Genomic DNA, 23263 nt, shown 5'->3' with positions numbered 1-23263 from the left:
AATGTCGATTTTTAGTTTGTTTGATTGCTCTATCAAAGATTAAAAGTCTTTAAATCTATGTATGTTTATTTTACTGCGATTTTTTTCGTTTTTTTCTTTTGGTTTGTTTTTTATTTTAGCTGATTCTTAATTAGGACATGTGTAAGACAGGTTTCACTGAGAGATTTCTGTTTTTGTCAGGTGTTTGATGTGTTCAGGTGATTTATTTCCATTCTCTAAACCCATTGAGGGAAAAATAGCAACCTGTCACTTAAACAAGAGAAGATATACTTTTCCAAGCTACAGGATAGCTTTAACACAGGATCACCATAGAGGTTTACAAATGTGGACTCTAACCTGTGGTAGCTTCAGCAGATTGTGAGTGTATAACTGTGCATTGCCCCTTTCTTGTCATAGTTGTACTCAATGATCTATCTCAGACCTGCTGTATTGGAAAGTAAGGAAAAGGGGAAGGGCCAGGGAATTTTTACATTAAATTAAGTTAATTTTGATGCCTAGCAGGATTGAGGACCACTGGTGAAAGCTGCATGCCTCCCTAGAGAGAGAAAGCCTGATTTTATTCTTGGAGATACCAGAAAAAAACACTAAATCAGAAGTCAGATGATTTGGCATCTAGTCCACACCAAGGTAGGGAGTAAGTTAGTTTTGCTAGGTTTCAGTTTTCTTACTTGAGAATGGTTAATAAATCACTATTTGGCTTTGAAGGCCCAGTTATTCTTTTCAATCCATGAAATTTATTTGATTATTAAAATGTATTTTTATTTATTTCTTTATAGCAGTACAGCTTGGTAAAGAAAAGATAAATCATATCTATATAAACTCTCCATTGACTGTGTTGTGGTCTCACCTAGTCTTCTATAAAGTTATAGTTCAAGTGAAGAAATTGAAGGCATTCTCCATCTAATAGGAGGAGAAATTCAATGTAACAAAAGACCCCAAAGCAGTCATAAAAAGCACGGGTATGCATGCAGATTTCATGGCATTAACTGCCACCTCATTTTTCTCTCATTAGGTAATATTTTGAGGCACTGCATAAGTTTTCAAGATCTTTAATATACACAATGCAACCTATATGTTTCCTGCAAATGTAAGCAATAAAGAGCATTGTAAAATGTTTTCTATTAATAGCAGGGCTCTGCAAACTATGGCTTCTGGGTGCCACCATTTTTTTAAAATGAAGTTTTATTGGAATACAGCTATGCCTCATTCATTCATGTACTGTCTGTGGCTACTTTCAGGCTATAATGACAGAAATGAGCAGTTGAGATAGAGATCATATGATTTGCAAAGCCTTAAATATTTACTGTTTGGTCCTTTACAGAAAAATTAGATGACCAGTGCTATAAAAAGTAACACTTTATTTTTTGGTGAGAAACTGAAAAAAAATCCCATCAGAAATAAAAATCCTAGTGCAATATATTTCATTTCCAATCCCCAAATAATTCTTAACTGCTTTAAGAAATGACAAACACTTACCTAGGACTTTTGACAATTGGGATAAAGACTACATATACTAGGTGATGATAAGAGCATTATTTTATTGGTCAAAAATGTCAAAAACAATCTACATTCTATTTAGGGAAAATAAACAGGCTTTCAAATATGACTGTTAAGAATAGGGAATAAATTAACCTAAGCTTTGAGATTATAAGAAAATGAAATTAGCTCAGTTTTCAAACACATTATCCATCACCATTTAAAGTACATCTTTGCAGATTATACATTGCTATGAATACACAAAAACACTACTTATCATGTTACTGTGTTTTGTCCAGTGTCAATTGTCTAAAGTTCTAAAATGTCCCATTAAAGTTATAATCTGGGCAAATTAAGCAAAAAGGGAAAAATTCCTTTAGCCCATTTGTCTGTGACCCAGTTCCTACCCATACAAATGGTTTCTTCCCTGTTCCCGTGGAGAGTTTAGAGAGATTCTAGATCTATATATAAAGTTGTTTGCTTTTTCTTGGAGTCCATCAGTGAGGATTATCCATTGCCAGTGCCTAGGAATTACATTATTGCTCAAAAACCTGCATAACCTTGACTCAATGAGAACTTCATTAAGAAGCTAGGATGGTTGTCCCTGCCCTTTGGGAGCCATTGCACTCCTGACCAAATTGATTTTCAACTGTTTTCCAAGACATTTACCCGAGAACTTTCTTCAATATCCACTTGTCTACTATGGTTGTATAGAAGAATAAACTTCTCCTGGGTGGTATAATGGTCAAATGCATCTTTGTTATACCTCATGCCACCTCTTGTGTTGGTATAGAGGTTAAATGCATCCTTGTTACAGAATTTACAATCTCTTTGGGGATGTGAACATGATTTCATATTTCAAATTTTGGTACTATGAAAATGCAAGACCAAATTATTATCAAGTATAGTGATATGTATTCCAAATTCCAAAATTACTTGAATTATGCCTTGAGTAAGAGTGACAGGAAAGTTCTATTCTTTAGGTCTCTAGCATATGACACATCTCTTCCTTGGTGGTTGCATCCTCCTCCGGAGAATCTCTATCTCATCTTGAAGTCTTTTGCTCTCATTTTGGAATCCCTCCTTGAGTAATCGGGCCTGTTCCTGAAGAGGGACGAATGGAGATTGAATAAATTATGGCATTAAATAAGATCTGTAACTTCTACATAGTTTCCACATTCATTGAGTTTTCAAAATTTAATTTCTTCTGAAATTTTCTCTACCCTTGACTTCCATTATACTTTCTCTTGGGCATCCTAGCTCTGTGATTACTTTTCCTGGGTCTCCTTTAGCTACAGAATTTTTTTTTTTTCTCATAATTTCTAGGATACTGATTAACCTAAAATATCATTCTTGATCTTTTCCCCCATTAAATGTAAATAATCTTTGTGGGCAATTTTAATCATATATTTAGCTTCAAAGCTTATCTTTGTATCATTGACTATTTTAAGTACCCACATACACAAATATTCTTGTATGTACAAGCATGCACACTGAAATAAATACAGAATTTTCCAACTCTGATTGGTTGTTTGAATCTTAGGTCTGAGAATTTGATCTAACCCTCCAGACTTTGGTAGGGGTAGTAAAAGATAGGTAAGGAAATTGGAATCCCAAACTGACTATATGGAATTTTGGCACAAAACTCCAGACTCAACACAAACTTGGAATAGGGCATAGTAAGCAGGTTGAAGTGGCATATTGTCCACAGCTGTGATCAAAGGGGTTGGAAGGTTAGAGAATCCCTCTGCTTATAAGGCTCTCTTAGAGCCAAAGTAATACTAGAAATGATAGGGAAAAAACATCACTGCAGACACCACTAAGTGATGAAAACAGATCAGATATCTTACCAAGCTGAGTGACCCAATGAAAGTTATTTAACATTGAATCTGTTTCTTCTCACAAGACATAGTAATATAGTAGTTCTTGCTTCATATGATATTAAGCAAGAGAATACAAATAAAACGTTTTTACAATGCTTAGCAGATAATATCTATATTTATACTAATAAAAGACTGAATGTGACATAACTATAAATAAAAGATTTTTTAATAACAAAACATAAGCAGGGATCAGATCAGTCAGGGATTAAGTATACTAAAGCTCCTTCTGGGCTTTTTGTTCTTGCTGCCACACTAAGCTTGTAATCAGGAAGAGTGGGGGGAAAAGAGAAAAACAGAAACCTCATGGATGATGCCACTAAATACCTGAAGTTTAATAGCTAGAGTCCTCTCTTGCTCTTCCAGCAACTGGGCCCTGTCCCTCTCTATCTTCTCAGTCAGTTGTTTCACATGTTCCTGATAACTCTTTTCTTTCTGCTCCATCATCTGCTGATTCTTCTTTTGTATTTCCTCCAGCATTTTTGCAGTAGCCTGTGCAGATTCAGTTTTCACACGTTCCACTGAGGAAAAGAAAACTCCATGTAAGATTGCAGTGTTACTTCCTTTTTCCTTATACACTTATTTGACATAATTGTTACTTCATAAAGGAAATTATTAGGGACCATTTTTCCTTTGGGGTAACCATAATGCCAGTGATATACTCAGAAATAACTTTAGGAGCTAAGATAAATCTTTGCTGCTCTTTCTGTAATGACCCCAGTTTTACCCAACCAAATTATTTAAACTTTGAAGAGGTTTTGAGACTCTAGTCTTGAATCACTCCTCACCTTCAATCTCCTTTTCTTTTTCTGTGAGAGTTTGGTCTGTCTGTAGAATTGTATCAATCACAGACTCCTTGGATGTCAAGAATTTCTGCAGAGCCTCATCAGCCTTAGGACCCAGAGAACACATTGTTAGCGGTAGGAAATAGCTGTATAAGTGTTAGTTCTTGTTTTGTCTGCCCTCCATCTTTTCCTTGGCCCTGGTGGTACTGGGGTCAAGCCTTGCTGTCACAGAATTGGACACATGCTTCACACGTGCAATCAAAGGACCCCAGTTAGCAGAGGGCTTTATAGGAGGCTGATGTGTGGCTACTGTTAAAAGAGAGCTTGTCCTTTATAGATTGAAGGCCCTTGAGTTTAGAGCTGTTGATGCTATGATCCCATAAGGGTGAGCTTGTTGAGGAATGAAACTGTCATGGAGCAGACCAGAGAGATGACAAAAGAGGGAGGAAGAAAGAGAGAAAAGTGGGGAAGCAGATAGAACAACGAACAGACAGATGATGGCATTCAGAAAGTGAGTCTGAAGCCTAAATTGAATTGCCATTCTTGCTTAAGTGAGCATCATTGGGTTTCTGTCCTTTGTAATACAAAAGATACAACTGTAATAGTGGATTATAATAATAACCTGATTTATTTTGATAATTCAGTTTATAACTCAAATATTAGTTGTGTGCAGCTATTTGTGTGAGTACCTAGGGCATATCTGGTAATCCAGTCCCTGTACATGATTATTGAATGAAGAGGGAATGCTGTGCAGACAATAAGCCACATCTGTATGTAATTATGCTTGGTCATGATGGTGTGTGAAAGACGCCACTCAGCTGCTCTCCAGAATCAACAGATAGATCTTGGTTACCTGTATCCCCTTCCTGGGTTCCTGAAAGTATTTTTTCTTCAGCTTTTCCATCTTCTGAATAAAGAGACGATATCCTCCTGGTTTTGAATAAACCCCCTCCTTCACTTCTTCATCTAATGGACCAAAAATATCCTGAAGTAAAACTGAGCAATGATCTGATGATGTTTTCAGGTTCTGTTTACAGAAGTCATCCCGTCTTTTGTCTAGCTGGGCCTTTAATGTACAAAAGAGGGAGTAAAGGGAATAACAGTGAAAAGATTTTAGTAAGAGCTCAGAATTTCTAGAAATGCTTTGCAAAAAAGTCTTTAATTCCCTAGAAACTTATAGGCATCTGAGCAAGACCATGTCTTTTCTCATGATTCTGACTTCCTACTGAAGTCTCTTTGTCCTTAGAAGTGATATTTAGAATAGAAATTGACAGCTTTATGCTATACTTTTACAGTTAAATGTCTGCTTTTCAATTTGCATCAATGATTGCATCTGAATAAATGCGCTAAAACCTAAGCCTGCTCAAGATAAGTAAAACCACAAGTTTCTTTCCTTTTTCTGTAATATAAAATCAGTCTGATAAGAGTGAGTATGTAATTTGAGTAGACACCCTGAATGTTAATTATATATATTTAATTAAATTATGAAGAGGATTATTCATTTATTCATGAAAGAAAAAAATTTCAAACCTTTGAGTCCACGATGATAAAATGTTCTCATATTACGATAACGACAAGTAGCTAGTTGTCATCATTTGAAAGCCTATTAAGAATTGATCCTTTCAACATGAATACCCATTTTATTTTCTGGTAGTACTTTTGCCTTCTAAGACTCTAATCTATATAAACTAGAGAGAAAAATTACCGCTAATTCCTTTTGAAACAAGTGGTCTGTATCTTTGAATGAACTCCTGAGGAAGACTTCGATGGCCTCTCTCTCGCTGGCCCTGTGCAGGTCCAGCAGCTCCTGGAGGGTTTCCGTGGGCAGCTGCACCTTCTGGCCCATCTGCTTGTTGTAGTGGGCAATGGCCTTTTGCACTGCGGCTGAGTTCTCTATCTGGGCCAAGGCCAGGACTGCGTTCTCCATGCAGGGCAGATCCCCACTGCTGATGGCATTGATGTAGGTCAGTACCAGGCTCTCTAGACCTACAAATAGAGAGCAAATGATGCTATTCATTGCAGTTGGGGTGAAGAAACATCTCCAGTCTATAATTATGAGCATGTCTATTAACAGCTGTTTGCCTGAGAGCATCCATGGCATCAGCATTCTATGGGAGCTTCCTAGGAAAGCAGACTCTCAGGCCTTGCCCCAGAGCAACGGAACCAGAACATGCGCTTTGGCATGATGCCCAGATGATAGGTTTGAACACGAGGTTAGTGAATCCCTCATCTTGGTAAGACAGGCTTTTATTATTTTTCTTTTATTTTTTAATTGTTCATCCTTTATTTTTTATTTTTTATTTTTTTTATTAACGGAAAGAAAAAAAAAAAGAAATTAACACGACATTTAGAAATCATACCGTTCTACATATGCACTCAGTAATTCTTAACATCATCACATAGATGCATGATCATTGTTTCTTAGTACATTTGCATCGGTTTAGAGGAACTAGCAACACAACAGAAAAAGATATAAAATGTTAATATAAAGAAAAGAAATAAAAGTGGTAATAATAATAAAAAACAACAACAACAAACAAACAAACAAGCAAACAAAAACAAAAAAAACCCTATAGCTCAGATGCAGCTTCATTCAGTGTTTTAACATGATTACTTTACAATTAGGTATTATTGTGCTGTCCATTTTTGAGTTTTTGTATCTAGTCCTGTTGCACAGTCTGTATCCCTTCAGCTTCAATTACCCATTGTCTTACCCTGTTTCTAACTCCTGCTGAACTCTGTTACCAATGACATATTTCAAGTTTATTCTCGAATGTCCGTTCACATCAGTGGGACCATACAGTATTTGTCCTTTAGTTTTTGGCTGGATTCACTCAGCATAATATTCTCTAGGTCCATCCATGTTATTACATGGTTCATAAGTTTATCTTGTCTTAAAGCTGCATAATATTCCATCGTATGTATATACCACAGTTTGTTTAGCCACTCTTCTGTTGATGGAGATTTTGGCTGTTTCCATCTCTTTGCAATTGTAAATAATGCTGCTATAAACATTGGTGTGCAAATGTCCGTTTGTGTCTTTGCCCTTAAGTCCTTTGAGTAGATACCTAGCAATGGTATTGCTGGGTCGTATGGCAATTCTATATTCAGCTTTTTGAGGAACCGCCAAACTGCCTTCCACAGTGGTTGCACCCTTTGACATTCCCACCAACAGTGGATAAGTGTGCCTCTTTCTCCGCATCCTCTCCAGCACTTGTCATTTTCTGTTTTGTTGATAATGGCCATTCTGGTGGGTGTGAGATGATATCTCATTGTGGTTTTGATTTGCATTTCTCTAATGGCCAGGGACATTGAGCATCTCTTCATGTGCCTCTTGGCCATCCGTATTTCTTCTTCTGGTAGGTGTCTGTTCAAGTCTTTTTCCCATTTTGTAATTGGGTTGGCTGTCTTTTTGTTGTTGAGTTGAACAATCTCTTTATAAATTCTGGATACTAGACCTTTATCTGATATGTCGTTTCCAAATATTGTCTCCCATTGTGTAGGCTGTCTTTCTACTTTCTTGATGAAGTTCTTTGATGCACAAAAGTGTTTAATTTTGAGGAGCTCCCATTTATTTATTTCTTTCTTCAGTGCTCTTGCTTTAGGTTTAAGGTTCATAAAACCGCCTCGAGTTGTAAGATTCGTAAGATATCTCCCTACATTTTCCTCTAACTGTTTTATGGTCTTAGACCTAATGTTTAGATCTTTGATCCATTTTGAGTTAATTTTTGTATAAGGTGTGAGATACGGGTCTTCTTTCATTCTTTTACTTATGGATATCCAGTTCTCTAGGCCCCATTTATTGAAGAGACTGTTTTGTCCCAGGTGAGTTGGCTTGACTGCCTTATCAAAGATCAAATGTCCATAGATGAGAGGGTCTATATCTGAGCACTCTATTCGATTCCATTGATCGATATATCTATCTTTATGCCAATACCATGCTGTTTTGACCACTGTGGCTTCATAATATGCCTTAAAGTCCGGCATCGCTAGACCTCCAGCTTCGTTTTTTTTCCTCAAGATGTTTTTAGCAATTCGGGGCAACCTGCCCTTCCAGATAAATTTGCTTATTGGTTTTTCTAATTCTGAAAAATAAGTTGTTGGGATTTTGATTGGTATTGCATTGAATCTGTAGATGATTTTAGGTAGGATTGACATCTTAATTATATTTAGTCTTCCAATCCATGAACACGGTATGCCCTTCCATCTATTTAGGTCTTCTGTGATTTCTTTTAGCAGTTTTTTGTAGTTTTCTTTATATAGGTTTTTTGTCTCTTTGGTTAAATTTATTCCTAGGTATTTTATTCTTTTAGTTGCGATTGTAAATGGGATTCGTTTCTTGATTTCCCCCTCAGCTTGTTCATTACTAGTGTATAAAAAAGCTACAGATTTTTGAATGTTGATCTTGTAGCCTGCTACTTTGCTGTACTCATTTATTAGCTCTAGTAATTTTGTTGTGGATTTTTCTGGGTTTTCTACGTATAGTATCATATCGTCTGCAAACAGTGATAGTTTTACTTCTTCCTTTCCAATTTTGATGCCTTGTATTTCTTTTTCTTGCCTAATTGCTCTGGCTAGAACTTCCAACACAATGTTGAATAATAGTGGTGATAGTGGACATCCTTGTCTTGTTCCTGATCTTAGGGGGAAAGTTTTCAATTTTTCCCCATTGAGGATGATATTAGCTGTGGGTTTTTCATATATTCCCTCTATCATTTTAAGGAAGTTCCCTTGTATTCCTATCTTTTGAAGTGTTTTCAACAGGAAAGGATGTTGAATTTTGTCAAATGCCTTCTCTGCATCAATTGAGATGATCGTGTGATTTTTCTGCTTTGATTTGTTGATATGGTGTATTACATTAATTGATTTTCTTATGTTGAACCATCCTTGCATACCTGGGATGAATCCTACTTGGTCATGATGAATAATTCTTTTAATGTGTTGTTGGATACGATTTGCTAGAATTTTATTGAAGATTTTTGCATCTATATTCATTAGAGAGACTGGCCTGTAGTTTTCTTTTTTTGTAATATCTTTGCCTGGTTTTGGTATGAGAGTGATGTTGGCTTCATAGAATGAATTAGGTAGTTTTCCCTCCACTTCGATTATGTTGAAGAGTTTGAGGAGAGTAGGTACTAATTCTTTCTGGAATGTGTGATAGAATTCACATGTGAAGCCGTCTGGTCCTGGACTTTTCTTTTTAGGGAGCTTTTGAATAACTAATTCAATCTCTTTACTTGTGATTGGTTTGTTGAGGTCGTCTATTTCTTCTTGAGTCAAAGTTGGTTGTTCATGTCTTTCCAGGAACCTGTCCATTTCATCTAAATTGTTGTATTTATTAGCGTAAAGTTGTTCATAGTATCCTGTTATTACCTCCTTTATTTCTGTGAGGTCAGTAGTTATGTCTCCTCTTCCATTTCTAATCTTATTTATTTGCATCCTCTCTCTTCTTCTTTTTGTCAATCTTGCTAAGGGCCCATCAATCTTGTTGATTTTCTCATAGAACCAACTTCTGGTCTTATTGATTTTCTCTATTGTTTTCATGTTTTCAATTTCATTTATTTCTGCTCTAATCTCTGTTATTTCTTTCCTTTTGCTTGCTTTGGGATTAGTTTGCTGTTCTTTCTCCAGTTCTTCCATTGGACAGTTAATTCCTGCATTTTTGCCTTTTCTTCTTTTCTGATAAAGGCATTTAGGGCAATAAATTTCCCTCTTAGCACTGCCTTTGCTGCATCCCATAAGTTTTGATATGTTGTGTCTTCATTTTCATTTGCCTCTAGGTATTTACTAATTTCTCTTGCAATTTCTTCTTTGACCCACTTGTTGTTTAAGAGTGTGTTGTTGAGTCTCCATGTATTTATGAATTTTCTGGCACTCCGCCTATTATTGATTTCCAACTTCATTCCTTTATGATCCGAGAAAGTGTTGTGTATGATTTCAATCTTTTTAAATTTGTTAAGACTTGCTTTGTGACCCAGCATATGGTCTATCTTTGAGAATGATCCATGAGCACTTGAAAAAAAGGTGTATCCTGCTGTTGTGAGATGTAATGTCCTATAAATGTCTGTTAAGTCAAGCTCATTTATAGTAATATTCAGGTTCTCTATTTCTTTATTGATCATCTGTCTAGATGTTCTGTCCATTGATGAGAGTGGTGAATTGAAGTCTCCAACTATTATGGTATATGTGTCTATTTCCCTTCTCAGTGTTTGCAGTGTATTCCTCACGTATTTTGGGGCATTCTGGTTCGGTGCGTAAATATTTATGATTGTTATGTCTTCTTGCTTAATTGTTCCTTTTAATAGTATATAGTGTCCTTCTTTGTCTCTTTTAACTGTTTTACATTTGAAGTCTAATTTGTTGGATATTAGTATAGCCACTCCTGCTCTTTTCTGGTTGTTATTTGCATGAAATATCTTTTCCCAACCTTTCACTTTCAACCTATATTTATCTTTGGGTCTAAGATGTGTTTCCTGTAGACAGCATATAGAAGGATCCTGTTTTTTAATCCATTCTGCCAGTCTATGTCTTTTGATTGGGGAATTCAGTCCATTAACATTTAGAGTTATTACTGTTTGGATAATATTTTCCTCTACCATTTTGGCTTTTGTATTATATATATCATATCTGACTTTCCTTCTTTCTACACTTTTCTCCATGCCTCTCTCTTCTGTCTTTTTGTATCTGACTCTAGTGCTTCCTTTAGTATTTCTTGCAGAGCTGGTCTCTTGGTCACAAATTCTCTCAGTGACTTTTTGTCTGAGAATGTTTTAATTTCTCCCTCATTTTTGAAGGACAATTTTGCTGGATATAGGAGTCTTGGTTGGCAGTTTTTCTCTTTTAGTAACTTAAATATATCATCCCACTGTCTTCTAGCTTCCATGGTTTCTGCTGAGAAATCTACACATAGTCTTATTGGGCTTCCCTTGTATGTGACAGATTGGTTTTCTCTCGCTGCTTTCAAGATCCTCTCTTTCTCTTTGACCTCTGACATTCTAACTAGTAAGTGTCTTGGGGAACGCCTATTTGTGTCTAATCTCTTTGGGGTGCGCTGCACTTCTTGGATCTGTAATTTTAGGTCTTTCATAAGAGTTGGGAAATTTTCAGTGATAATTTCTTCCATTAGTTTTTCTCCTCCTTTTCCCTTCTCTTCTCCTTCTGGGACACCCACTACACGTATATTTGTACGGTTCACATTGTCCTTGAGTTCCCTGATACCTTGTTCAAATTTTTCCATTCTTTTCCGGATAGTTTCTGTTTCTTTTTGGAATTCAGATGTTTCATCCTCCAAATCACTAATTCTATCTTCTGTCTCTTTAAATCTGTCATTGTAGGTATCCATTGTTTTTTCCATCTTTTCTACTTTATCTTTCACTTCCATAAGTTCTGTGATTTGTTTTTTCAGTTTTTCTATTTCTTCTTTATGTTCAGCCCATGTCCTCTTCATGTCCTCCCTCAATTTATCGATTTCGTTTTTGAAGAGGTTTTCCATTTCTGTTCGTATATTCAGCATTAGTTGTTTCAGCTCCTGTATCTCATTTGAACTATTGGTTTCTTCGTTTGACTGGGCCATATGTTCAATTTTCTGATCGTGATCCGTTATCTTCTGCTGGCGTCTGGGCATTTAGTCAGATTTCCCTGGGTGTTCGACCCCACAGGTTGAAAGATTTTTCTGTGCAATCTCTGGGTTCTGTTTTTCTTATCCTGCCCAGTAGGTGGCGCTCGTGGCACACGTTTGTCTACGGGTTCCACCAGTGAAAGTTGCTGTGGGTCCTTTAACTCTGGAAAATTCTCGCTGTAGGGGAGGTTCGGCAGCCGAAGCGTCTTGGAAGAATGCCAGCCGGCCTGGGGTTCCGAATGCGGGGAGGGTCGCCGGCCGCCGCAGCACAGGAGAGCGTCCAGCCGAATTAGCTAGTCGGCCCGGGGCGCCAAGCGTGGCGGGAGGGCGCCAGCTGTCACAGCCCGGGAAAGTGCACTGTTCCCAGCTGGACGGGGGAGTCACGTGTTTGGAAGGGATCCCCCGGTCACTGTTCTCCGCAGTCTGGGGACTTCCGACCCAACTATCTCAGTTGTTCCGGGGGGCCTCGCGTGGTGTGGGCACCAGCCACCGCGGCCTAAGGGGACCGCCTGTCCAATTCTACCAGCTGGCCTGGGAAGGTGGAAGGGAGGGACTCCGGTCGCTTGCCGTCCCACCCAGGAAAGCCCGTGCCCCTTGGTGATCTCACCGGAGCTGGTTCTCCCAGATAGTCAGCCGTTCCAGGATGGGGTACGCTGTCCCAGCCGTTCCAGGATGAGGTACGCTGTCCCTTTGATCTCCCTCGTGGCTCTGGGAGCTGCTCTGTATTATCTCCACTCCCCCAGTAGCTGTTCTGGAGGAGGAAAGGTGAGGGCGGCAAGGCTATCGAGGCTGGTAGCGGAGGAGCCGGTGAAGGTGGGGAAGAGGGCACCGTGGTGGTTGGAGAGCCGCCGGAGCAGGAGGGGGAAGAGGGGGGAGAAGGAGGGCGGGCGGTTCGGCTGCTGTGGGGCGTGGGCGCCGCGGGGCGGGCCGGCGGAGAAAGAGAGGGGAGAAGGAGGGTGGGCGGTTCGGCTGCTGCGGGGCGTGGGCGCCGCCCGGCGGGCCGGCGGAGAAAGAGAGGGGAGAAGGAGGGCGGGCGGTTCTGGGCTTTTATTATTTAATGTTTACGTCCACTTTACTCTCAAGCACCATTAGGGCAGGAACAATTACTCTCTTCTTTATATCTGTATTTACATCCCTGTCCCATAGTAAACATTTGATCAATATTATGGAACAACTGATGCCATCCCAATGAAAAGGAGTCCTCCATTTGGTTCAGTCTAGCTCAGTAATGTCCAAAAGAATTCTTTGTGATGATGGAAATGTTCTATATTGGCGCTATCCAGTATGGTGGCCACTAACTAGGTGTTTCTTTCGGGCTCTTGAAATGTGGCCATGTGATATGAAGTTTTCAGTTTCTTTTATTTTTACTAGTTTACATTTAAATTTAATATCTTGTCTGCTGGCTACCATAATGGACAGTGCAGGCTCAGTTGATTAGGGCAATACTAAGCAATAGATAGCTTATTTTCCTATCTTTTTCTGCTTAAGAGATTTGACTAACAAACTCTATTAGGAATAAATCTGGTACTTAACACAAAAGCAGTAGATTTGCCTTTTGCAAAGCTGTTATTGCATCCCCTCTTATCCTTAACATTGAGTGGATTGATGGGAATAGAACTCACGAGGTCCAGTGACTTGAATGCCTCCTGAAAGAGTTTTGGTCTTGGAATGGCTGAAGATATAGGAGCAGAAGATTGCAACTTGTTGCACAAATTCAGGATCCAAGTCATCGTCATGCAGTGTTTCAAGCTGGGAAAGCTTCTTCCGATGAACAGGCCGATCGAAAATAAAGCATTTCTTCTTTGGGAAGAATTTTCGGATGCAGAGCCGTGGCAGATTAAAATTTTTATCTTTTTTACTGGTACCTGGAGGAAAATACAAAAGGGATTTGGAATAAGCCTAATAAAGATGGTAGAGTGAGGTGCTCCAGGGCTACTTCCCTGAATAGAAGCTTTGAACAACAAGCACAACTGGCAGAAACATCTTTCTCAAAGCTCCAGAAAACAGTTAAAGGATTGCGGGAACAGAGAGCAAGCACTGAAACAAGATAAAGGTAACTTAAGTACTGAAGGATCTCCTGGTGCCCTTGCTGTCTCCCTGTTCCCTCAGCAGCTTGGTGCGAAGCCAGCCTGTGTGCCCAGTCCAGATCCCTGGTCCCAATTCTGGAGGGAGAGAAGTAACCTTTGTGCACATATTCGGGTGCATTATGCCTGTGCCAGTCTGTCTGGGGACAGCCTGAAGGACTGACCCATGACCTGAATCACAGATTCACTGTTCCAGAGCTTGCCCTGCAAATAGAGGCAGCTCAGAAAGCTCCCTTACTCAGTACGACAGGAAAATAGCCAGACTGCAGCTTCCTGGGGCAAAGGAGTACCCGATGTGGGATATATGGTGTTGCACTGTGTCCTAGGGAAATAAGGATATTCATGTCCGTGTAACCAGGGAAATTTCTAGGTCCACATGCACATAGAACAAGACAATGTGCATAAAAGTCCAGGGAGTCCCTGCACTTTTGCGTCAGGTTGTTCTTTCTGTAAACTCATGTGGCTAAGAAGGAGACCACTCACAGGTCAGTCTGTAAAGAGTAGGAAAGATGTCCTCTCCCTTTTTATCAGCTCCCGGCATACAAGGATATCTCTTTCATAACATTATCATATAGGCTTAAGGAACAGATGCCTCGAGTCTAAATTCCCTCTGATAACATGTTAGAATAACAAAAAGCCCAGGTCGGGAAAAGAAAAAAGATTATAAAACATACAAAGAAACAGGAAGTGATAGCCCCAGCAGAGAAGAAAAATAAAACATTAGAAATGAACAATGAAGAGGATCAAAATAGGGACATGCCGGAAAAAGACTTTAAAAAAATAGCCCTGTCTTGGTTTGAAATTGTTGTGTGCCCCAGACAAGTCATTTTTATTTTTTTCACATAGGCAGGCACCAGGAATCAAACCCCGGTGTCCGGCATGGCAGACGAAAACTCTGCACTGAGCCACCGTTGCTCGCCCAAGCCATGTTCTTTTCATCCAGTTTTGTGGGGCTGACCTGTAGTTGGGTCAGACCTTTTGATTAAGGTGTTTCCGTGGATATGTGACCCCACCCATTCAAGGTGTTTGCTGGAGCCCAGGAGGAGACAGTTTTGGAGAGAGCTCAGAGCTGAGAAAAGCTAAGAGATCGTGAAACACCCAGGCAGAAACAAGCAAGGACCCACACATAAGCACAGTGTAGTATATACATACAATGAAATATTACTCAGTCTTAAAAAGGAATGAAGTTCTGATGTATGTCACTACGTAGATAAACCTTAAGATATCATGTTGGGTGAAAAAAGTCAGACACAGTGGGACAGATAGTATATGATTCCACCTACATGAAATAGCTAGAATATGCAAACTTGTGACAGAAAGTAGAGTATAGGATAGGAGGACCAGAGGCAATGGAGAGTTAATGTGTGATGGGTATGTGGTTTCTGTTTGGGGTGATGCAAAATTCTGGTAGCGTACAAGGCTCCAACACTGTCAGTGTGATTAATCCCACAGAATAATATGATTGGAAATGATTGAGATGGGAAAATTTATGTTTATATTTATGTTTCCACAATTTTTTTCAAAAAAAGCAACTGAGGAGACAATGACAATTGCAATACATGATCATGGATGATCTAATAATGGAGGAGAAAAAGGCTCAAAGGCATTATTGGGACATACGAAAAAATTGTAATATAAATTGTAAGCTTTGTATCAATGTTACATATCTTGATATCTGTACTTACTGTGATGACATGTTCTCAGGGAATGTACATGAAAATGTTATGTGTTCAAGGAGCATTATGCATACGACCTGTTCTTGAATATTCAGAAAATAGATAGTAGATAGATAAACAGACAGATATATGGACAGCTAGATGGATACATTGATAGATAAAATATGGTAACTGTGGCAAAATGTTAAAATTGGGTGATCTGGGTATCTGTGGGATTGTATGTTGGAATCCTCTGTTTGGGTTGTATATTATTTTTGCAACTGTCCTGTAAGTTTGAAATGATTTTAAAACAAAAAATTTTTAAGGGGGGATTTGCTCAGAATAGTGGTTTGCAAACTTTTAAAATAAAGGGCCAAATAGCAAACATTTAGGTTTTGCAGGCCAGATGATTTCTTTCACAGTTACTCATGTCTAACAGCCACAGACAATATGTAAATGAATGGTCAAGGCTATGGTCCAATAAAACTTTATTTGCAAAGACAGCTAGCTGGTAGGCTGTATTTGGCCTACATTTTGCCTATAGACTGTAGTTTGCCAACCCCTGGTCTAGTATATAGATTATACTTTATTATATTTTCTTCAAACTAAGAGTCTTTTTTACTCCATAGTTTTTTGCTAAATAAGGTATCACAAACCTTCAACAAGGAGATAAAATTAACCTAATCACACCACAGGGAAAGGTTAAAGGTAAAAAAAAAAAACAAAACTTGCTCTTAGAACAGGGAAGTGATCTAATTTAAAATTGAAATTATTAATCCAAATATGAGACATCTGGGAAAATGTAGAAAATTGTAAATATAAACAACCACTGAAAAATGAAAATTTCTAGTGTTTCCAATCGTTAAGTCTTTGTTACCTTGCTTTAACCTGAGTGAATTCTCTAGGTACTGGTCTGCTGTGATGGCTTGTCCATCTGCTTCCAAGTCTAGGGAAAAATCTCTCAGAGTCCACACGAAGTCTGGAAAGAAGCTCACAAAATCAGCAGAATCCTCAGCCTCATTTGCATCAGCTGTGGATTTTGTCCTGATTCGTTCAGTCAGTTCTGTCACATAGCTGAGTAACTAACTAAGAAAAAATGTCAGAGTAAAAAGGGCCTCAATCTCACATTTTTTCCAGATATTCTAAAACCTTCATTTAACCTTTTGTTCTTTACAAAGTGTCAATGCATTAATAGATGCATGGGACCTATACCTTGCATTTGTGTTATTTTTCCTTTCATTTTTGTGTGCTTGATTTAGCAGGATTCATAGTGAAGCATCTGGTGCCCCTTCTCTCTCTTTGGGCTGTTCTGAGCCACAAAAGGATACTGTAGTTGGTCCATGGCCTGCTGGTTGATGGTGCCCATGCTGTTGTACACAAAGGTGCTGCTCAGGAGGACAGCCAGGGCGAAGATCCAGGAGTCGTTCTTGTTGTCACCCTGGAAGGCAGAACGCATGTAAATCATGGTCCTTTCTGGTTAGCAGTGGGAAACGTGTGCTCGCTTAATTAGAGGTTTTCTAGACAAATAACCTATAAGAAAACCTAAATCCAAACAAAAATGGTCATTAGAATTTCAACAATTTTCCTTTTAGTATTTTTGGTTTACACTGATTCTCATTAGGGTCCTTTTATGACCACTGGCAGATAACTGCAAACAGTCAAGACTGATGGGCATTCCAAGACCTCAAGTACAATGTAAATTTTAAATTTTCTCTCTCTCTTTTTTTTTTTTACAAGAAAATTAGCTTATATAAGCTTAATAATACTTTATTTTATTGAGCAATGTTTATGTACCTGGTACTACAGTATTAATCTTGTTAAATATTCAAAACAGTACCACAAAGCAGGTGGAGATATATTACATCAGTTTTGCAGATAAGAAAACTGAGGCTAAAAGAAGTTAGTGATTTGCTAAGACCATTGAGATAGTGACATAGTTTAAATTTGAATGCAGATTCTCAAGGCCTTAGAACCTAAAGCCTTAACTGACATTCTCTGTAGGATAAGACCCATGATGTTGATTTCATTTTTAAGTGAAACTGGGTTAACTGGCTTATCTCATAATCTGTTATTTAATAATTAGAATACTGTCTTCTGATCATTCTGCTCTTCTGCTAAAATTCTGTCTTATGAATATTTTCCTTACCTCTGGTTGCTAAACTTAGTCTGAAAATATTTGAACAGAAATAAAAATGATGTATTATGGTGAGGTAGAAGCTCTAATTTAAGGAAAAATGAATAATATAGAGGATACTCAGAAACGAGGGGCTTCTTAATCCGAAATTGAATTTTCCTTCCTTACCTTATCTACATCTCCTAGACCCTCTGTGTCAAGCAGAACTAAGGTGTGGTTTGGCTTCTTGGGATGAGGCACACACCACATCCAGATTCCCTTGGTGTGAGACTGCACTGTGGAGCCCAGAGAGAAGCCTGCAAAGGGGAAGAGGGATATAAATAGATGAAGTTTTAATAGCAGGAGTTTCTAGAGATTGAGATGACTTAAGGTCAAATAAAGTTGGTTGACTATACCCACCATCAGTGTAGATCTTAATTAAAAATAGAGAAATAGGGAAATTAGAATATCCAGTTCATGTTAGAACATTTTATTTGACCTTGAAGATCAGTGGAAGCTTGTGTTACCGGGCAAAAATATTACTAAATGCCTTAGTTTATTATCATGTGTATTTATTATCTTTATTACTGCCTTATTCCTTTCTGGAAAGGAACATTTACGTTTTTGTAAGGCAAAGTGGGAAAAGAATGAGTTGACCCTTATCCTCAAGAACATAGTGAAGACAAAAATCCCAACTATGGACTGAAAATCAGCTTTATCAATGGACTGAATTCCCCAATCAAAAGACATAGATTGGCAGAATGGATTAAAAAACAGGATCCTTCTATATGCTGTCTACAGGAAACACATCTTAGACCCAAAGATAAACATAGGTTGAAAGTGAAAGGTTGGGAAAAGATATTTCATGCAAATAACAACCAGAAAAGAGCAGGAGTGGCTATACTAATATCCAACAAATTAGACTTCAAATGTAAAACAGTTAAAAGAGACAAAGAAGGACACTATATACTAATAAAAGGAACAATTAAACAAGAAGACATAACAATCATAAATATTTACGCACCGAATCAGAATGCCCCAAAATACGTGAGGAATATACTGCAAACACTGAAAAGGGAAATAGACTCATATACCATAATAGTTGGAGACTTCAACTCACCACTCTCATCAAGGGACAGAACATCTAGACAGAGGATCAACAAAGAAATAGAGAATCTGAATATTACTATAAATGAACTAGACTTAATAGACATTTATAGGACATTACATCCCACAACAGCAGGATACACCTTTTTCTCAAGTGCTCATGGATCATTCTCAAAGATAGACCATATGCTGGGTCACAAAGCAAGTCTTAACAAATTTAAAAAGATTGAAATCTTACACAACACTTTCTCGGACCATAAAGGAATGATGTTGGAAATCAATAATAGGCAGAGTGCCAGAAAATTCACAAATACGTGGAGGCTCAACAACACACTCCTAAACAACGACTGGGTCAAAGAAGAAATTGCAAGAGAAATTAGCAAATACCTCGAGGCAAATGAAAATGAAAACACAACATATCAAAACTTATGGGACGCAGCAAAGGCAGTGCTAAGAGGGAAATTTATTGCTCTAAATGCCTATATCAGAAAAGAAGAAAAGGCAAAAATTCAGGAATTAACTATCCATTTGGAAGAACTGGAGAAAGAACAGCAAGCTAACCCCAAAGCAAGCAAAAGGAAAGAAATAACAAAGATTAGAGCACAAATAAATGAAATTGAAAACATGAAAACAATAGAGAAAATCAATAAGGCCAGAAGTTGGTTCTATGAGAAAATCAATAAGATTGATGGGCCCCTATCAAGATTGACAAAAAGAAGAAGAGAGAGGATGCAAATAAATAAGATCAGAAATGGAAGAGGAGACATAACTACTGACTTCACAGAAATAAAGGAGGTAATAACAGGATACTATGAACAACTTTACGCTAATAAATACAACAATTTAGAGGAAATGGACGGGTTCCTGGAAAGACATGAACAACCAACTTTGACTCAAGAAGACATAGATGACCTCAACAAACCAAACACAAGTAAAGAAATTGAATTAGTCATTCAAAAGCTTCCTAAAAAGAAAAGTCCAGGACCAGATGGCTTCACATGTGAATTCTACCAAACGTTCCAGAAAGAATTAGTACCAATTCTCTTCAAACTCTTCAAAAAAATCGAAGTGGAGGGAAAACTACCTAATTCATTCTATGAAGCCAACATCACCCTCATACCAAAACCAGGCAAAGATATTACAAAAAAAGAAAACTACAGACCAATCTCTCTAATGAATACAGATGCAAAAATCCTCAATAAAATTCTAGCAAATCGTATCCAACAACACATTAAAAGAATTATACATCATGACCAAGTAGGATTCATCCCAGGTATGCAAGGATGGTTCAACATAAGAAAATCAATTAATGTAATACACCATATCAACAAATCAAAGCAGAAAAATCACATGATCATCTCAATTGATGCAGAGAAGGCATTCGACAAGATTCAACATCCTTTCCTGTTGAAAACACTTCAAAAGATAGGAATACAAGGGAACTTCCTTAAAATGATAGAGGGAATATATGAAAAACCCACAGCTAATATCATCCTCAATGGGGAAAAATTGAAAACTTTCCCCCTAAGATCAGGAACAAGACAAGGATGTCCACTATCACCACTATTATTCAACATTGTGTTGGAGGTTCTAGCCAGAGCAATTAGACAAGAAAAAGAAATACAAGGCATCAAAATTGGAAAGGAAGAAGTAAAACTATCACTGTTTGCAGACGATATGATACTATACGTCGAAAACCCGGAAAAATCCACAACAAAACTACTAGAGCTAATAAATGAGTACAGCAAAGTAGCAGGTTACAAGATCAACATTCAAAAATCTGTAGCATTTCTATACACTAGTAATGAACAAGCTGAGGGGGAAATCAAGAAACGAATCCCATTTACAATTGCAACTAAAAGAATAAAATACCTAGGAATAAATTTAACTAAAGAGACAAAAAACCTATATAAAGAAAACTACAAAAAACTGCTAAAAGAAATCACAGAAGACCTAAATAGATGGAAGGGCATACCGTGTTCATGGATTGGAAGACTAAATATAGTTAAGATGTCAATCCTACCTAAATTGATTTACAGATTCAATGCAATACCAATCAAAATCCCAACAACTTATTTTTCAGAAATAGAAAAACCAATAAGCAAATTTATCTGGAAGGGCAGGGTGCCCCGAATTGCTAAAAACATCTTGAGGAAAAAAAACGAATCTGGAGGTCTCGCGCTGCCTGACTTTAAGGCATATTATGAAGCCACAGTGGTCAAAACAGCATGGTATTGGCATAAAGATAGATATATCGACCAATGGAATCGAATAGAGTGCTCAGATATAGACCCTCTCATCTATGGACATTTGATCTTTGATAAGGCAGTCAAGCCAACTCACCTGGGACAGAGCAGTCTCTTCAATAAATGGTGCCTAGAGAACTGGATATCCATATGCAAAAGAATGAAAGAAGACCCATCTCTCACACCCTATACAAAAGTTAACTCAAAATGGATCAAAGATCTAAACATTAGGTCTAAGACCATAAAACAGTTAGAGGAAAATGTTGGGAGATATCTTATGGATCTTACAACTGGAGGCGGTTTTATGGACCTTAAACCTAAAGCAAGAGCACTGAAGAAGGAAATAAATAAATGGGAACTCCTCAAAATTAAACACTTTTGTGCATCAAAGAACTTCATCAAGAAAGTAGAAAGACAGCCTTCACAATGGGAGACAATATTTGGAAATGATATATCAGATAAAGGTCTAGTATCCAGAATTTATAAAGAGATTGTTCATCTCAACAACAAAAAGACAGCCAACCCAATTACAAAATGGGAAAAAGACTTGAACAGACACCTCTCAGAAGAGGAAATACGGATGGCCAAGAGGCACATGAAGAGATGCTCAATGTCCCTGGCCATTAGAGAAATGCAAATCAAAACCACAATGAGATATCATCTCACACCCACCAGAATGGCCATTATCAACAAAACAGAAAATGACAAGTGCTGGAGAGGATGCGGAGAAAGAGGCACACTTATCCACTGTTGGTGGGAATGTCAAAGGGTGCAACCACTGTGGAAGGCAGTTTGGCGGTTCCTCAAAAAGCTGAATATAGAATTGCCATACGACCCAGCAATACCATTGCTAGGTATCTACTCAAAGGACTTAAGGGCAAAGACACAAACGGACATTTGCACACCAATGTTTATAGCAGCATTATTTACAATTGCAAAGAGATGGAAACAGCCAAAATCTCCATCAACAGAAGAGTGGCTAAACAAACTGTGGTATATACATACGATGGAATATTATGCAGCTTTAAGACAAGATAAACTTATGAACCATGTAATAACATGGATGGACCTAGAGAATATTATGCTGAGTGAATCCAGCCAAAAACTAAAGGACAAATACTGTATGGTCCCACTGATGTGAACGGACATTCGAGAATAAACTTGAAATATGTCATTGGTAACAGAGTTCAGCAGGAGTTAGAAACAGGGTAAGACAATGGGTAATTGAAGCTGAAGGGATACAGACTGTGCAACAGGACTAGATACAAAAACTCAAAAATGGACAGCACAATAATACCTAATTGTAAAGTAATCATGTTAAAACACTGAATGAAGCTGCATCTGAGCTATAGGTTTTTGTTTTGTTTTGTTTTGTTTTGTTTTGATTTTACTATTATTACTTTTATCTTTTTTTCTATATTAACATTCTATATCTTTTTCGGTTATGTTGCTAGTTCTTCTAAACCAATGCAAATGTACTAAGAAATGATGATCATGCATCTATGTGATGATGTTAAGAATTAATGATTGCATGTGTAGAATGGTATGATCTCTAAATGTTGGGTTAATTTCTTTTTTTCCGTTAATTAAAAAAAAAAAAGAGAAGGGATAATTGGAGATAAAGGGATACAGACTGTACAACGGGACTGGATATAAAAACTCAGAAATGGACAGCACAATACTACCCAATTGTAATGCAATTATGTTAAAACACTGAATGAAGCTGCATGTGAGGTATAGGTTTTTTGTTTTTGTTTTTTTTGTTTTTTTTTCTTTCTATTATTGTTTTAATTCTTATTCTGTTGTCTTTTTATTTCTTTTTCTAAATTGATGCAAATGTACTAAGAAATGATGAATATGCAACTATGTGATGTTATTAAGAATTACTGATTGTACATGTAGATTGGAATGATTTCTAATTGTTTTGTTAATTCTTTTTTTAATTAATAAAAAAAAAATTAAAAAAAAAAAATCAGCTTTAAATATTTATCTCTATCTCCGACTTTCTCTCCTGACTTTACCGTATGCAGTGATTTGCAGTGTGGACGGACAGGAGGTGCTCATTCAAGCTTGGCTTAAAAACTCACCCTTTTTCTTCCCGGCCAGCTTGTTCATCAGGTAGGATTTGCCTGTGCGGTACAGACCCACAATAGCCACCACCACAACAGGCTGGTCGATGGCGGACAGGATCTTCAGAGCTTCCTGATTAGCCTTCAGTTCCCCTTTAAGGTTCTCCACGAGGCACACTGGGCCCGGCATGTGGATCTTTGAGGCCATGTCTGGGTTTGTACTTTATCTG

At 37.9% G+C, this 23263-nt stretch overlaps 1 protein-coding gene across 1 annotated transcript in view; it reads right to left on the bottom strand.

Annotated features, from left to right (window-relative positions):
• Positions 1 to 799: 799 nt before the first annotated feature.
• LOC143650057 (guanylate-binding protein 1-like) overlaps positions 800 to 23263 on the bottom strand; it is a 34105-nt gene continuing 11641 nt past the window's right edge. Inside the window, exons 2-11 of the mRNA XM_077120349.1 lie at positions 23052 to 23260; positions 17801 to 17928; positions 16827 to 16936; positions 16376 to 16572; positions 13382 to 13624; positions 5847 to 6127; positions 4995 to 5207; positions 4145 to 4247; positions 3684 to 3877; positions 800 to 2580 (exon numbers count right to left, since the gene is read on the bottom strand). Coding sequence (XP_076976464.1) covers positions 2464 to 2580; positions 3684 to 3877; positions 4145 to 4247; positions 4995 to 5207; positions 5847 to 6127; positions 13382 to 13624; positions 16376 to 16572; positions 16827 to 16936; positions 17801 to 17928; positions 23052 to 23241 — 1776 coding nt within the window. The 5' untranslated portion in view covers positions 23242 to 23260 and the 3' untranslated portion in view covers positions 800 to 2463. The remainder of the gene's footprint in view (positions 2581 to 3683; positions 3878 to 4144; positions 4248 to 4994; positions 5208 to 5846; positions 6128 to 13381; positions 13625 to 16375; positions 16573 to 16826; positions 16937 to 17800; positions 17929 to 23051; positions 23261 to 23263) is intronic.

The sequence above is a fragment of the Tamandua tetradactyla genome, chromosome 11 (assembly GCF_023851605.1).
Source record: "Tamandua tetradactyla isolate mTamTet1 chromosome 11, mTamTet1.pri, whole genome shotgun sequence".
In the NCBI taxonomy this organism is placed as follows: Eukaryota; Metazoa; Chordata; class Mammalia; order Pilosa; family Myrmecophagidae; genus Tamandua; species Tamandua tetradactyla.
The sequence above is the reverse complement of the archived record's forward strand: the minus strand, read 5'-3'. Positions and strand labels throughout refer to the sequence as shown.